Raw genomic sequence first — 14,452 nt, 5'->3', positions numbered from 1 at the left:
TGTATAATGTAGGTGACTGAGGGCTCCGGGAGCGGCGGTTCAGCGGTTAATACATTTATTAGAGTCGTGGTGGTATGGGGGGGCAAATTAGGGTTTAATATGTATAATGTAGGTGACGGTGGGCTCCAGGAGCGGCAGTTTAGGGGTTAAACACTTTATTTAGTTGCGGCGGTGTAGGAGAGGCAGATTAGGGGTGTTTAGACTCGGGGTACATGTTAGGGTGTTAGGTGTAGACATTTACCATAGGAATCAATGGGATATTGGGCAGCAGCGAACATGAGCTTTTACTGCTTTCAGACTCCCATTGATTCCTATGGTATCCGCCCTGGAGGCGGCGGATTGAAAACCAGGTACGCTGGGCCGGAAAAGTGGCGAACGTACCTGCTAGTTTTTGGATAACTAGCAAAAGTAGTCAGATTGTGCCGAACTTGCATTTGGAACATCTGGAGTGACATAAGCATCGATCTGTGTCGGACTGAGTCCGGCGGATCGTATGTTACGTCACAAAATTCTGTATCAGGCTCGCCACAAATACGCTGCGGAATTCCAGCGTATTTGCGGTTGACAGCTTGATAAATAGAGGCCTTAGCATAGACCAAAGAATACTGAAATGTCACAGTGGAAGACTGGAAAATTGCCCTGTTTGAAATATTTGGATACAATTGCAGAGTTAATGTGAGGAGATGGTAGCATGAGAAACCAACAACACAATGTGTAAAAAAAAATTTATAATTAAATATGGTGCAGAAAATATTCTGGTGTTGGGATGCTTTGCTAATTCTGGAGTAGATGATTTGCATAATATCAAGTACACTTTAACCAAAGAGAAGTATTGCCATCTCTTGTGTTAGAGGACAATACTAAATACTCATCAAAACTGTATCAGGCATATCTAAAGTCTAAAGCAGAACAAGGAGCACTAATTTGCATTGCTTTCTCCCTACAATCTCTGGATCAATAAAACAGAGATTTAGGAGTAGATTTATCAAGCAGCAGATGCGGCAATCTACCCCCGAAGTTTCAGATCCGCCTTAAACATAAGTTAAGAAGCAGTGGGCATAAGACTGACGCTCCTTAACTCATCCGCCACCTCTGAGGTGGTGGACAGCAATCATTCCGATTGAATATGATCGGGATGATTGACACCAGTGCAAGTGGTGGCATTGCACAAGCATTTCACTAGAAATGCTTGTGCAATGATAAATGGCGAAAGCGTATGCTGTCGGCCTTTATCAATGTCGGGCGAACATGATTCGCTACATCGGAATCTATCCCTTAGCAATCAATTACACAAATTACGGTCATACCCTATAAGGAGAATTTGTGATATTCAGTATGTATTAACAAACATGCGGCCAGATTACGAGTTTTGCGTTAGGAGCTATGCGGTGCTAAGAGCAGTTTTTTCTCACCACTCACTTACCTGCAGCGCTGGTATTACAGGTTTTTACAAACCCAGCGTTAAAAGGCAAGAAGTGCATAGAGCAAAATTGTGCTCCTTACCACACTTTAATACCAGTGCTGCTTAAGTCAGTGGTGAGCTGGTCGTACGTGCTTGTGCGCAATTTCCCCATAGACATCAATGATCCAATCAGCCAAAGGATTGAGCTTGCATTCTATTGGCTAATTGTAACAGCCAATAGAATGCTAGCTCAATCCTATTTGCTGATTGCATCAGCCAATAGGATTTTTTCTACCTTAATTCCGATTGGCTGATAGAATTCTATCAGCCAATCAGAATCTAAGGGACGACATCTTGGATGACGTCACTTAAAGAGATATTCATTACGAAGAAGCGGTCATTTGAAGAGGATGCTCCACGTCGGATGTCTTGAAGATGGAGCCGCTCCGCGCCGGAAGGATGAAGATAGAAGATGCCGTCTGGATGAAGACTTCTGCCCGTCTGGAGGACCACTTCTGCCCGTCTGGAGGACCACTTCTGCCGGCTTCGTTGAGGACATCTTGCCGCTTGGATGAAGACTTCTCCCGGTAAGTGAATCTTCGGGGGTTAGTGTTAGGGTGTACCGCTCACTTTTTGGCCTCCCAGGACAGACTCGTAATACTGGCGCTATGGAAGTCCCATAGAAAAAAGGGTTTACGTAGTTTACGTAAGTCGGTTTGCGGTAAGGCCAAAGAAGTGTGCGGTGCCCCTAAACCTGCAAGAGCAGCGGTATTAAAAAAGCAGCGTTAGGACCTGTTAACGCTGCTTTTTCAGCTTAACGTAAAACTTGTAATCTAGCCAATGTTTTTTTTCTTATATTAGAATAAATTATACATTTTATGTTTGAGAATTGCTGTATAATTTGTCAAACAAATTTATTTTTCAGAAATGCTAAAATAAGTGCAAAATGTGGCAATGGACTTTTTACCTTGCTGTAGGAAAAAGAGGAACTGAAATAACAAAAGTAAAAAAGGTTTGTAGAAAATGGTAACCCCGTAATTACTGGCCACCATTACTAATAGTTAGCTTTTTCCACATCTTTGTTAGCACCCCCAAATCATAAGGTTTAGTTTTGCTATTACAACTTACCTGTTAAACCACCATCCTGCCTTGTCCTCTTCCGCACAGTTTCCTTCATAGTTGTCATTGTCTCTGTCCCAAGTGCTGAATTTCATGCCATTGTGGTTTGCCCACCATTTAACTTCAGCGTTAAACCCACCAGTAAGAGAATCTCCAGCTGTACCTGTGTACTCCCCACAGATTATCTGATATAAGCTCTATGAAGTCAATCAAAACAAATTATGTTACATAATTGTTACATTCACAAATGTGTTACAGTCACTGTTTTACTCAAATTAGTTGGAACTAGATTAACTACAAGGTACAGAACATTTTAAATGAAATCTTAAAGTATATATATTGGCATAAGATCAGAATCTATGTCATTTTTTTTTTTTAAATAATCTTTTATTGAGATTTTTAGTAATAACAGCATAGTAATAAGTGTGTCCATTCACAGCAGAAAAAATAAAACAAGCATGTACGGGTTGCAACCCAATTTACATTAGAGGTAAGCATATAGGAAATAATTTGGTCACAACGATACAAGTATAAAGATAAATACACGTAAAAGCAGATATACTGGACAAAAAGATGAGAAATCGCCATTTTCTATTATATACTCTCCATATTTCATGAGAAGTCACTTTTGGACTTTAAACAAACTCATCTGTCAGCGAGGGGAGTTAAGAGAATATATATACTGTATATAGCAAGGATATAGGTATGGGAAATATTTTTAGCATTTTTCATGGAAGACTAATTAGCCGGACTCATATGAGACAAGTGATATAGGTCAAACTGGTTAAGTACTTTAGTCTTATCAAAGGCCCTATAGTGTCCACAAACACCAAGGGGTTATAAGTTTTCCAGCGGGTAAGCACCGCTTAAGGTTGAGCTAACACTCGAATAAACTAACATATCTGGAGAACCTCTCTTTTAGATTAATGTAGCAATGATACAGGTGTGTTGAAGTGTACAAGTGTATGTTAGGATGGGGCCACTTTTGGTCCCTAGTATATAATTATAAGATGAAAACATAGTTTAATAATCAGCAGGTGAACACCGCTTAAAGGCTAGAGGTAGTATTAGTGTCTTATGGGCTAGCGTAGTATAGAACTAAGTGTGGATAGCTTGGGTAAGGAAGGCAAATGATTATGGGACTGGGGTGACATATGCTAGTACAGCTTGTGATGCAGGGCTTCTAAATACTCTCTGCATATGCAAGATTGAGGGTTTTTAAAGAGTTTTCTAGTGATATTCTGTTGTCCTTAAATCAGATATAATATATATTGTTGAATGAGAGATAGAGTAATCCAGGGATATGGATAATAAGATTTCCAGCTCATTACTTTATAGCCTGTTCTGAAAGAGGGGGGGGGGGGGATAGAGGTGTAAAAAATGTACTCATAGGGCTGGCAACTGTCTATCCTGTGTCAAATGCGACTAAAAATAGCGTAATTCTGGGATCTCATGAAGGTGAATAAGTTATGTGTCATATAGGATCTAAGCGTTCCTTTTTTTATGTTGTGTGAAAGCTATAGTTACTTTAGTGGAATAGGAAAGGATAACTATATTGCTGTATCTGGTAGTTAACTATTTAGAGTGTGGGTGTGGTACAACCAAATGGGTTCACTTTTGAAGGTAACTGTACTCTATAGTTCTGCGCTCTGACATGGAGGTCTAGTACCCTGAAAATATTCTGTACATAGGCCTAGATTTGGAGTTCGGCGGTAAAAGGGCTGTTAACGCTCCGCGGGTTTTTTTCTGGCCGCACCATAAATTTAACTCTGGTATCGAGAGTTCAAACAAATTCTGCGTTAGGCTCCAAAAAAGGAGCGTAGAGCATATTTACCGCAAATGCAACTCTCGATACCAGAGTTGCTTACGGACGCGGCCGGCATCAAAAACGTGCTCGTGCACGATTCTCCCATAGGAAATAATGGGGCAGTTTGAGCTGAAAAAAAACCTAACACCTGCAAAAAAGCAGCGTTCAGCTCTTAACGCAGCCCCATTGTTTCCTATGGGGAAACACTTCCTACGTCTGCACCTAACACTCTAACATGTACCCCGAGTCTAAACACCCCTAACCTTACACTTATTAACCCCTAATCTGCCGCCCCCGCTATCGCTGACCCCTGCATTACACTTTTAACCCCTAATCTGCCGCTCCGTAAACCGCCGCCACCTACGTTATCCCTATGTACCCCTAATCTGCTGCCCTAACATCGCCGACCCCTATGTTATATTTATTAACCCCTAATCTGCCCCCCACAACGTCGCCGACACCTGCCTACACTTATTAACCCCTAATCTGCCGAGCGGACCTGAGCGCTACTATAATAAAGTTATTAACCCCTAATCCGCCTCACTAACCCTATCATAAATAGTATTAACCCCTAATCTGCCCTCCCTAACATCGCCGACACCTACCTTCAATTATTAACCCCTAATCTGCCGACCGGAGCTCACCGCTATTCTAATAAATGTATTAACCCCTAAAGCTAAGTCTAACCCTAATACTAACACCCCCCTAAGTTAAATATAATTTTTATCTAACGAAATAAATTAACTCTTATTAAATAAATGATTCCTATTTAAAGCTAAATACTTACCTGTAAAATAAATCCTAATATAGCTACAATATAAATTATAATTATATTGTAGCTATTTTAGGATTAATATTTATTTTACAGGCAACTTTGTAATTATTTTAACCAGGTACAATAGCTATTAAATAGTTAAGAACTATTTAATAGTTACCTAGTTAAAATAATAACAAATTTACCTGTAAAATAAATCCTAACCTAAGATATAATTAAACCTAACACTACCCTATCAATAAAATAATTAAATAAACTACCTACAATTACCTACAATTAACCTAACACTACACTATCAATAAATTAATTAAACACAATTGCTACAAATAAATACAATTAAATAAACTATCTAAAGTACAAAAAATAAAAAATAACTAAGTTACAGAAAATAATAAAATATTTACAAACATAAGAAAAATATTACAACAATTTTAAACTAATTACACCTACTCTAAGCCCCCTAATAAAATAACAAAGCCCCCCAAAATAAAAAATTCCCTACCCTATTCTAAAATACAAATATTACAAGCTCTTTTACCTTACCAGCCCTGAACAGGGCCCTTTGCGGGGCATGCCCCAAGAATTTCAGCTCTTTTGCCTGTAAAAAAAACCATACAATACCCCCCCCCCCAACATTACAACCCACCACCCACATACCCCTAATCTAACCCAAACCCCCCTTAAATAAACCTAACACTAATCCCCTGAAGATCTTCCTACCTTGTCTTCACCATACCAGGTTCACCGATCCGTCCTGGCTCCAAGATCTTCATCCAACCCAAGCGGGGGTTGGCGATCCATAATCCGGTGCTCCAAAGTCTTCCTCCTATCCGGCAAGAAGAGGACATCCGGACCGGCAAACATCTTCTCCAAGCGGCATCTTCTATTGGCTGTTCCGATCAGCCAATAGAATGCGAGCTCAATCTGATTGGCTGATTGGATCAGCCAATCGGATTGAACTATATTCTGATTGGCTGATTCCATCAGCCAATCAGAAAATTCCTACCTTAATTCCGATTGGCTGATAGAATCCTATCAGCCAATCGGAATTCGAGGGACGCCATCTTGGATGACGTCCCTTAAAGGAACCGTCATTCGTCGTCTAGTCGTCGGAAGAAGAGGATGGATCCGCGCTGGAGGTCTTCAAGATGGAGCCGGTCGTCATCGGATGGAAGAAGATAGAAGATGCCGCTTGGAGAAGATGTTTGCCGGTCCGGATGTCCTCTTCTTGCCGGATAGGAGGAAGACTTTGGAGCACCGGATTATGGATCGCCAACCCCCGCTTGGGTTGGATGAAGATCTTGGAGCCAGGACGGATCGGTGAACCTGGTATGGTGAAGACAAGGTAGGAAGATCTTCAGGGGATTAGTGTTAGGTTTATTTAAGGGGGGTTTGGGTTAGATTAGGGGTATGTGGGTGGTGGGTTGTAATGTTGGGGGGGGGGGTATTGTATGTTTTTTTTTACAGGCAAAAGAGCTGAAATTCTTGGGGCATGCCCCGCAAAGGGCCCTGTTCAGGGCTGGTAAGGTAAAAGAGCTTGTAATATTTGTATTTTAGAATAGGGTAGGGAATTTTTTATTTTGGGGGGCTTTGTTATTTTATTAGGGGGCTTAGAGTAGGTGTAATTAGTTTAAAATTGTTGTAATATTTTTCTTATGTTTGTAAATATTTTATTATTTTCTGTAACTTAGTTATTTTTTATTTTTTGTACTTTAGATAGTTTATTTAATTGTATTTATTTGTAGCAATTGTGTTTAATTAATTTATTGATAGTGTAGTGTTAGGTTAATTGTAGGTAATTGTAGGTAGTTTATTTAATTATTTTATTGATAGGGTAGTGTTAGGTTTAATTATATCTTAGGTTAGGATTTATTTTACAGGTAAATTTGTTATTATTTTAACTAGGTAACTATTAAATAGTTCTTAACTATTTAATAGCTATTGTACCTGGTTAAAATAATTACAAAGTTGCCTGTAAAATAAATATTAATCCTAAAATAGCTATAATATAATTATAATTTATATTGTAGCTATATTAGGATTTATTTTACAGGTAAGTATTTAGCTTTAAATAGGAATCATTTATTTAATAAGAGTTAATTTATTTCGTTAGATAAAAATTATATTTAACTTAGGGGGGTGTTAGTGTTAGGGTTAGACTTAGCTTTAGGGGTTAATACATTTATTAGAATAGCGGTGAGCTCCGGTCGGCAGATTAGGGGTTAATAATTGAAGGTAGGTGTCGGCGATGTTAGGGAGGGCAGATTAGGGGTTAATACTATTTATGATAGGGTTAGTGAGGCGGATTAGGGGTTAATAACTTTATTATAGTAGCGCTCAGGTCCGCTCGGCAGATTAGGGGTTAATAAGTGTAGGTAGGTGTCGGCGACGTTGAGGGGGGCAGATTAGGGGTTAATAAATATAACATAGGGGTCGGCGATGTTAGGGGTAGCAGATTAGGGGTACATAGGGAGAACGTAGGTGGCGGCGATTTGCGGTCGGAAGATTAGGGGTTAATTATTTTAAGTAGCTTGCGGCGACGTTGTGGGGGGCAAGTTAGGGGTTAATAGATATAATACAGGGGTCGGCGGTGTTAGGGGCAGCAGATTAGGGGTACATAAGTATAACGTAGGTGGCGGTCGGCAGATTAGGGGTTAAAAATTTTAATCGAGTGGCGGCGATGTGGGGGGACCTCGGTTTAGGGGTACATAGGTAGTTTATGGGTGTTAGTGTACTTTAGGGTACAGTAGTTAAGAGCTTTATAAACCGGCGTTAGCCAGAAAGCTCTTAACTCCTGCTATTTTCAGGCGGCTGGAATCTTGTCGTTAGAGCTCTAACGCTCACTGCAGAAACGACTCTAAATACCGGCGTTAGAAAGATCCCATTGAAAAGATAGGCTACGCAAATGGCGTAGGGGGATCTGCGGTATGGAAAAGTCGCGGCTGAAAAGTGAGCGTTAGACCCTTTAATCACTGACTCCAAATACCAGCGGGCGGCCAAAACCAGCGTTAGGAGCCTCTAACGCTGGTTTTGACGGCTACCGCCGAACTCTAAATCTAGGCCATAGTAAATAAAAGAAGCAACCCTCAGTCAAAGGCTCCTAATCAGTAACCTAGCAGGCTAGCATGTTAATACAGACTACATAGAATACAGTTAGATAAGCAACTATAAAATATTATAGTATATATAAATATATATATATATATATATATATATATATAAAATATGGAATCTAAAAGAGAGCAACCAAACTTAGATTTGTACCAGTGTATATCAATAAAGTTCAGATATAAAATAGGTAATAAGACAAACAACCTTGGTATATCAATAAGTAAACACCTAACAAAACAAACTTAACATCAATGAACGTTACCATTAAGGACCCCTTTAAGCTATGTCTCTATATTGAAGGTTATAGCAGGCAATAGAATTCTGGAAGTCCTCTATATCTACAAGGGAATCATGTCCAAGATGTTAACCCACACCAACTTTTAGCAAAAGAACACTGCAGTTAATGGAGTTCACAATGCAGTAAACAGAAGTGTTCAGATTGCTACTTATGGTAATGCTAGTGCACGGTGAGCTTAGCCATGAATGTGGGAGTGAGGGCTTCTTAGCTAGGAGTATCTCTGGGTCGGAGCAGCTTGTTAGGAACTTGTCCATTGGCGGTGAGAATTCCAACCCAGCTCCTATGGCCGGAGGATCCAGAAATTGCAATTTCCAAGTACAGCTCACCATTGCAAAGTAAATTACCCCACACTTATTGCTAACTGAAGTTTCATTAAAGCTGTTCGTTTCTGTGTGCTGGCCTTCGCATCCGATCTCCTCAATCTCTATTCTGACAGTTAGGTTTTTTCCAGCTTGTACTTTACAGCTGCGGGGCGGTTGTGTGAGCTGCTAAATAGTATAGGATCCACAGGGCAATATTGCAGTGACTCATAGCCAGTCGGTAAATGATAGGGCACTGGGAGCTCCGTTGGGCCTTTTAATATGGCATACGAGGGACAATCTACCATTCTCGGAGAGTAGCGATCCTCTGCAAGCACTACATGTAGCTCAAGGTAGCATTCATCCATTAATGTCTCCATTTCCTGTAAAAGTAAAAGAACCGCCTCTTCCATCATGACTCTACTCCAGCTCAGCCACAACGGTACCAAGCTGCCCCCAAACAACCAAAAGTGTCCACGCTTCCAGATCCACTATAATGTACTGCTGATATGGCTAGCGTTAGTGTTTGAGAGAGTCTGTTTTACCCAGCAAGCCGGGGGGGGGGGGGGGGTTAGGATGGGTGTTACAAGGCCGCAGCCTCTCCCAGTCAGAAGGCCATCTGCTTCTCAAAGGTTTTACCGTACCAGTAGGGATAGTGATGCGAAGTAAATAGCTTCTCCCCACCTTCTCCAATAAAATATGGTTCAATCTAGAAGATTTAGTTCACTTTGTAGAGAAAGAACCTAATTTCATATGGTTTAGTGTTGGGAGCTCTTTAGAGATGCGTCCTATAGTCACGGCGGTTAACTCTGCCCCATGTCATTTTTTTTATATATACTTTAATTTATCATTTAATTGGAGATGCACTAAAACAAGTTTTTTAGTCCTTTCTATTTGTTTTACTATCCCCCCTTCTGGGGCCCACTTTAAAACACTTTTTATTTCTTGTGGTAACATTTTAATCTCTTATCCAACAGGAATACTAACAGATTCTGGATCTTTTGTCTTAAGTATAATTTTAATAAACCCAAACAGGTGTTCACAACCAAGCATTTAATATTATTATTATTATTATTAATAATAATAATAATAATAATATAAATAAATAAATAGGGTCAATATAGGTTTTTGGATCTATTTTTAGGGTAGGTAGAGAGAAAGATTGTATAGAGAGGCCCCAGAAGTCTCATAAGTCTTACGGAGTATCATCCCAGCAGAGGATTTTGGAAGCCGGCGTCTGGATGCTTTATTGACAGAACGTGGGGTCGCCTGGTAAAGTGTCACCACTGCTATGAGCCAAGTATCTGAGGATCTGCCAACCCAGGTGCTATTTGAGGTTAATATTCCAGTGATGTTGTATGGTATGTCAGAGGAAATAAAGAAGGCTGGCTGCAATATATATAAGCAGTTTCTTCATTAGATTATAGTAATGGCTGCAGTATATCTGTTTCTGTTAACTTCTTAAATTTTGATGATAAAGTCCCACGGGCATGCCTGCGGTACAATTTATTTTTTAGATGTTTCTTGTAAAGGCACCATAACCATACCTTCTAGTTTGCTGGCTCTGTATAATTATGAAAAAACTGTGTTTCTAAGGGAATATATTTTTGTGGAAGTAACACGGTGTCTTCTCCAAAAAATTTCAAAATATGGTCTGGAAATGCTTTATCCATTAGAGATTGAAAGAGCTTTTCCAGTCTGAAGTAGATTGTGTCTAATCACTGTAGGAATGTTTCTTCAGGCATGGTTGCTGGTTGTGATTGTGAATCTGCATTTGTTGTACAGTCAAAGATAATTGATGCAGTCTAGTATTCTAAAATTAGATTAGACAGTCCGGTAGTAGCAAAGTAACTTAGTTCTCCCGGGGGGGGGGGGGGTTGATACTTATAACTTAACCACCGCTCTAGATGTCTGATCTGTGGCTACATATTTATATACAAAGCAGCAATAATTTAAAATAGAGCCTTGTGAGGTAGGACAAAATAATATTTGTTAAATTCGATATGGATGCTGTTAATAACTGCTGATTATCGGCAGATTATCAATGAGAATGGTGTCCTGTTCAGAATGCTGCACAGACACGTCCCCAATGCCAATAATATCTCATCCTCTGTAAAAAAAAGATTAGTGCTAAGCTCATTTCCCTTTTTTGTAGCATCCCTTAATGTAGACATTGTTATTAATATTTTGTGAAGACTGTACAGAAGTAATCATTGAGACAGTTTGCAATTTGCTTATCTCCTTCTACTATTCTACCATCAACTGTTTTCATATTTACTATTCCAACCTTAGTTGTTCTCCTTTCACTGATATATCTAAAGAAGGTTTTGTCCCCATGTGTTATTAACTGTGCTATCTTCTCTTTCACATGAGCATTAGCCTTCCTAAATCGCTGCTTAGTCCTTTTTTGTTGGAGTCTCCATATTTGCATATCGTCCTTGTTCTTGAGCCCCTGTAATAAGAATTTTCCCTTTTAAATAGTTGTTTAGTTATTCTTCCATGTATGAAAAATCAGCCTTCCTAAAGTTTAAAACATTTGTTTTAGTCTGGGTGCCTGCACTTGAATACTAAACTAAACAGATTGATAATCATTGGACCCTAAGTTCTCCCCTACAGACACATCTGATACTGTATCACTGTTTGTAAGTATTCAAACTAATATTACCTTTCACATAAGTGGGAGAATGGAATTAACTTTTAAATTTGTTAGAAAAAAAGTAAAGTACTTATTTGATATTCTACTATTATCAAGTACTATTATATCATCATTTTTTTAATGTATTTGTCGATTATGTAACAATAATGTATTTAATAGTCCTGTGCATAATAATTGTTATCAATGTCTTTTCAAATGTAATAATGACAAGTTGGCTTAATCATTTTTTTTTTTTTTTAAATATTTGTTTTTGAGGCTGTAAAGTAGACAGAACAGGCAAACAATGTCACAGTTCCAGAAAAGAAAATAACAACAAAATCACTGAGATATACATAGTGAGAAGTAATCACAATTCACCTAATTATACAAGTAAAGATAAACCTCAGGTTTTCTATTAAGGTGTATCCCCTCAATATATGGAGCAATGTGAGATAAGATGTTTTTCCCCAGTGGTAGCTAGAGTCCACTCTTGGACCCCCTAGAAGGGATTTTGTGACAGGATGGTGAACTTTGGGGAAAAGATAAAATAACAAAGTGGGCCACTTTTGGACCCCTGATATTATATAGAATGATAAAAAATAAATAATAATTAGCTACTATTATGTGTAATGAACTGAGTACATGACATATGTGTAGAGAGGATCTTCAAGCCTGAAGAACTATATTACCTATGGGAGGGATACAAAACAAAGAACCTCATGAAACAACATCTACTGGAACATACATTTGAGTAGGGAGAGCTCAGATATTAGTCTAAATTAAATTAGTTACTCCAGTTTAAGCTAGTTATCAGAAAACTGTGAATAAATTTAAGTTGTGTATATTCTGGTTATTGTACCCTGAACTACCTCATTGAAGGAGCTTCTTACTACTGGGCATGCTGACTCTATAGATAAGCATAGTCTCACCATGGGGAGTTAACCATATAAGGAGAGGGTTATTTGAATTTTAAGGCAATTTAGATGATCCACCCCGGTGTAAGCTGGAGAAAGTCTCATGCATGGTTTGGAAACAAGTCACTTAGCTGTTCACATAATGCACTGTCTCAGCCGCTGACAGTGCAACATCAATTACTGTGGTTGTAATAACAGTAGGACTAGTATTAAAAACATATGCATGGCAGATGACTCAACTCTTTAAAAATTAGGGATACATGCATACAACTCTCCATTGCTAGCTAATAGAAAATGATCTGGTAACTACAAAATTACCTGTACTAATATATGTGGTTCCCAGATTAAACTGTAGGTGAGATTCCTATTAGAGTATTTAGCATAGTTCTTAATTTTCTAGAAAAGTTAAGAAGTCTTACATGCCATGCATTTAGCCAACACCGGATTGAGTCAGGTGTACTTGATAGAGTGTCCGAGCCAACTAGCCATTACGGTAGAGAAGTCACATGTCCGGATCTTTTGAAGGGGATAAAAAGGTGAAATAGTAGTGTAGAAGTACTCCTTGAAAGGTTCAGATCTTGCTAAGCAAAGCAGATGTAGGTCCGCATACAGCTGTGCTGTGTCAGGAAATACAGGATCCATCTTTACCATATTGGATAGCGTTTTGAATTTTACTGCTGGGTCTATTAGTGCAGAGGATGTCATGCACTTGGAGATATTCCCCTTCGCTAGCATCTCTATCTCTGTACCGGCATATTTTATTGAGGTCTGTAGCTCCTGATCGATCTCACTGTCACTTGCAGTCTGAAGGGAGAGCATGAGCTTGGGGTATGTTACCATCCTCACATCTTGAGGGGGATGCGTCTCATGAGGGTGTACTATAGCCGTTTGAAAAAGAGGCTGAAACTCTGATTTTCCCCTAGTTTCCTTTGGTATTGCTTTCAGGGGTTGTAGCAGTTGAGTACTGGAATCAGAGTTAATGAATGTGGCGGGGGAAGCACCCTTCTCTATTCCGTACTCCTTGGTAGTTCAGTTAATTTGAGTTAGCTCTTCTTTTTCAGCGTCAACAGATGGGGAATTCTCTCTATTAGGAAAAAGGATTTGAGATTGTTGTTGTTCCAGTGTACAGAAATGATTGTGGAGTAGCTGAAGCATTCTTGTTTCCGAAGTATCGAGTGCACCCATGCTTGTTTTACGGTAGTTACATACTTTTCTCTCTTGATGATAGTGGCTAATATCTTGTTTCAATGATAGCACTAGTTTAGTAGGCTAAACAATTAGAACAAATCTGTCCAGTTTTAATCAAACTGGTTTGGTAACCCAGGATCCTGGAGGGGGTATATACGCGGCAGCCTCAACAACGCAGACAGTCAGGCAAGAAAAGCCTCTCAACCTCGTGGCTTGTCGAAGTGAAGTTAGTTGAGGAACATAGGTAGGTCCGTTTTATGCTAGATATTACAAGACTCCTCCTGAGTAACACAAGTTAGTTTAGCTTGGATTTGTAAAAAAAAAATGGGTGAAAGTTAAAAAATAATACTTACAAGGCTGATTATGTCCAGGAGCTCTTCACAAACACATCCTGCCGCAACAGCTATAGGCTCTGCCCCCCCGGCTCAATATTTTTACTACATTGAGCATGGGTCAAGCAATCAGTCTACTAATTTCAATATTTTAATTTATTGGTACATATACTAATTGAAATTCCCATTTCATAAATTATTTTAACCCTGAAATACAAGATAAATTTTTCCTCTAAGTAGTATTTATCAATAAACATGTTTTGCATTATAATTGTATATATAAGTTTTGCTAAATTACCTGCTCATCTTCAACTCTAAAGCTTTTGTATTGTGCAAACCGTCTCTGCCCTTCAAAATCCATAAGGTCAATTCTCAGAATGTAATCTCCTGTAATCAATAAAGAGCAACATATCAATACCTGATTAAAATATAGTGCACATTTCATGCATATTTGAATATTAGTGAAGTAAATAAATACAAATTTAGTGAAAAATGAGCAATGGTTATTAAGTTTTGTAGTCACCTTCTTTTTAAATATTACCAGCATGATCAGTGCCAGTAATCAGTTGAAA

At 38.9% G+C, this 14,452-nt stretch overlaps 1 protein-coding gene across 4 annotated transcripts in view; it reads right to left on the bottom strand.

Moving 5' to 3' along the window:
• The window catches only part of FGL1 (fibrinogen like 1), a 174,841-nt gene that overhangs the window by 29,354 nt on the left and 131,035 nt on the right, over positions 1 to 14,452 (bottom strand). For all 4 annotated transcript variants that reach the window (XM_053703907.1, XM_053703909.1, XM_053703908.1 and 1 more), the window contains exons 6-7: positions 14,179 to 14,267; positions 2,531 to 2,718 (exon numbers count right to left, since the gene is read on the bottom strand). In XM_053703907.1, the coding sequence (XP_053559882.1) occupies positions 2,531 to 2,718; positions 14,179 to 14,267 (277 nt within the window). The remainder of the gene's footprint in view (positions 1 to 2,530; positions 2,719 to 14,178; positions 14,268 to 14,452) is intronic.

The sequence above is a fragment of the Bombina bombina genome, chromosome 2 (genome assembly GCF_027579735.1).
Source record: "Bombina bombina isolate aBomBom1 chromosome 2, aBomBom1.pri, whole genome shotgun sequence".
Classification (NCBI taxonomy): Eukaryota; Metazoa; Chordata; class Amphibia; order Anura; family Bombinatoridae; genus Bombina; species Bombina bombina.
The sequence above is the reverse complement of the archived record's forward strand: the minus strand, read 5'-3'. Positions and strand labels throughout refer to the sequence as shown.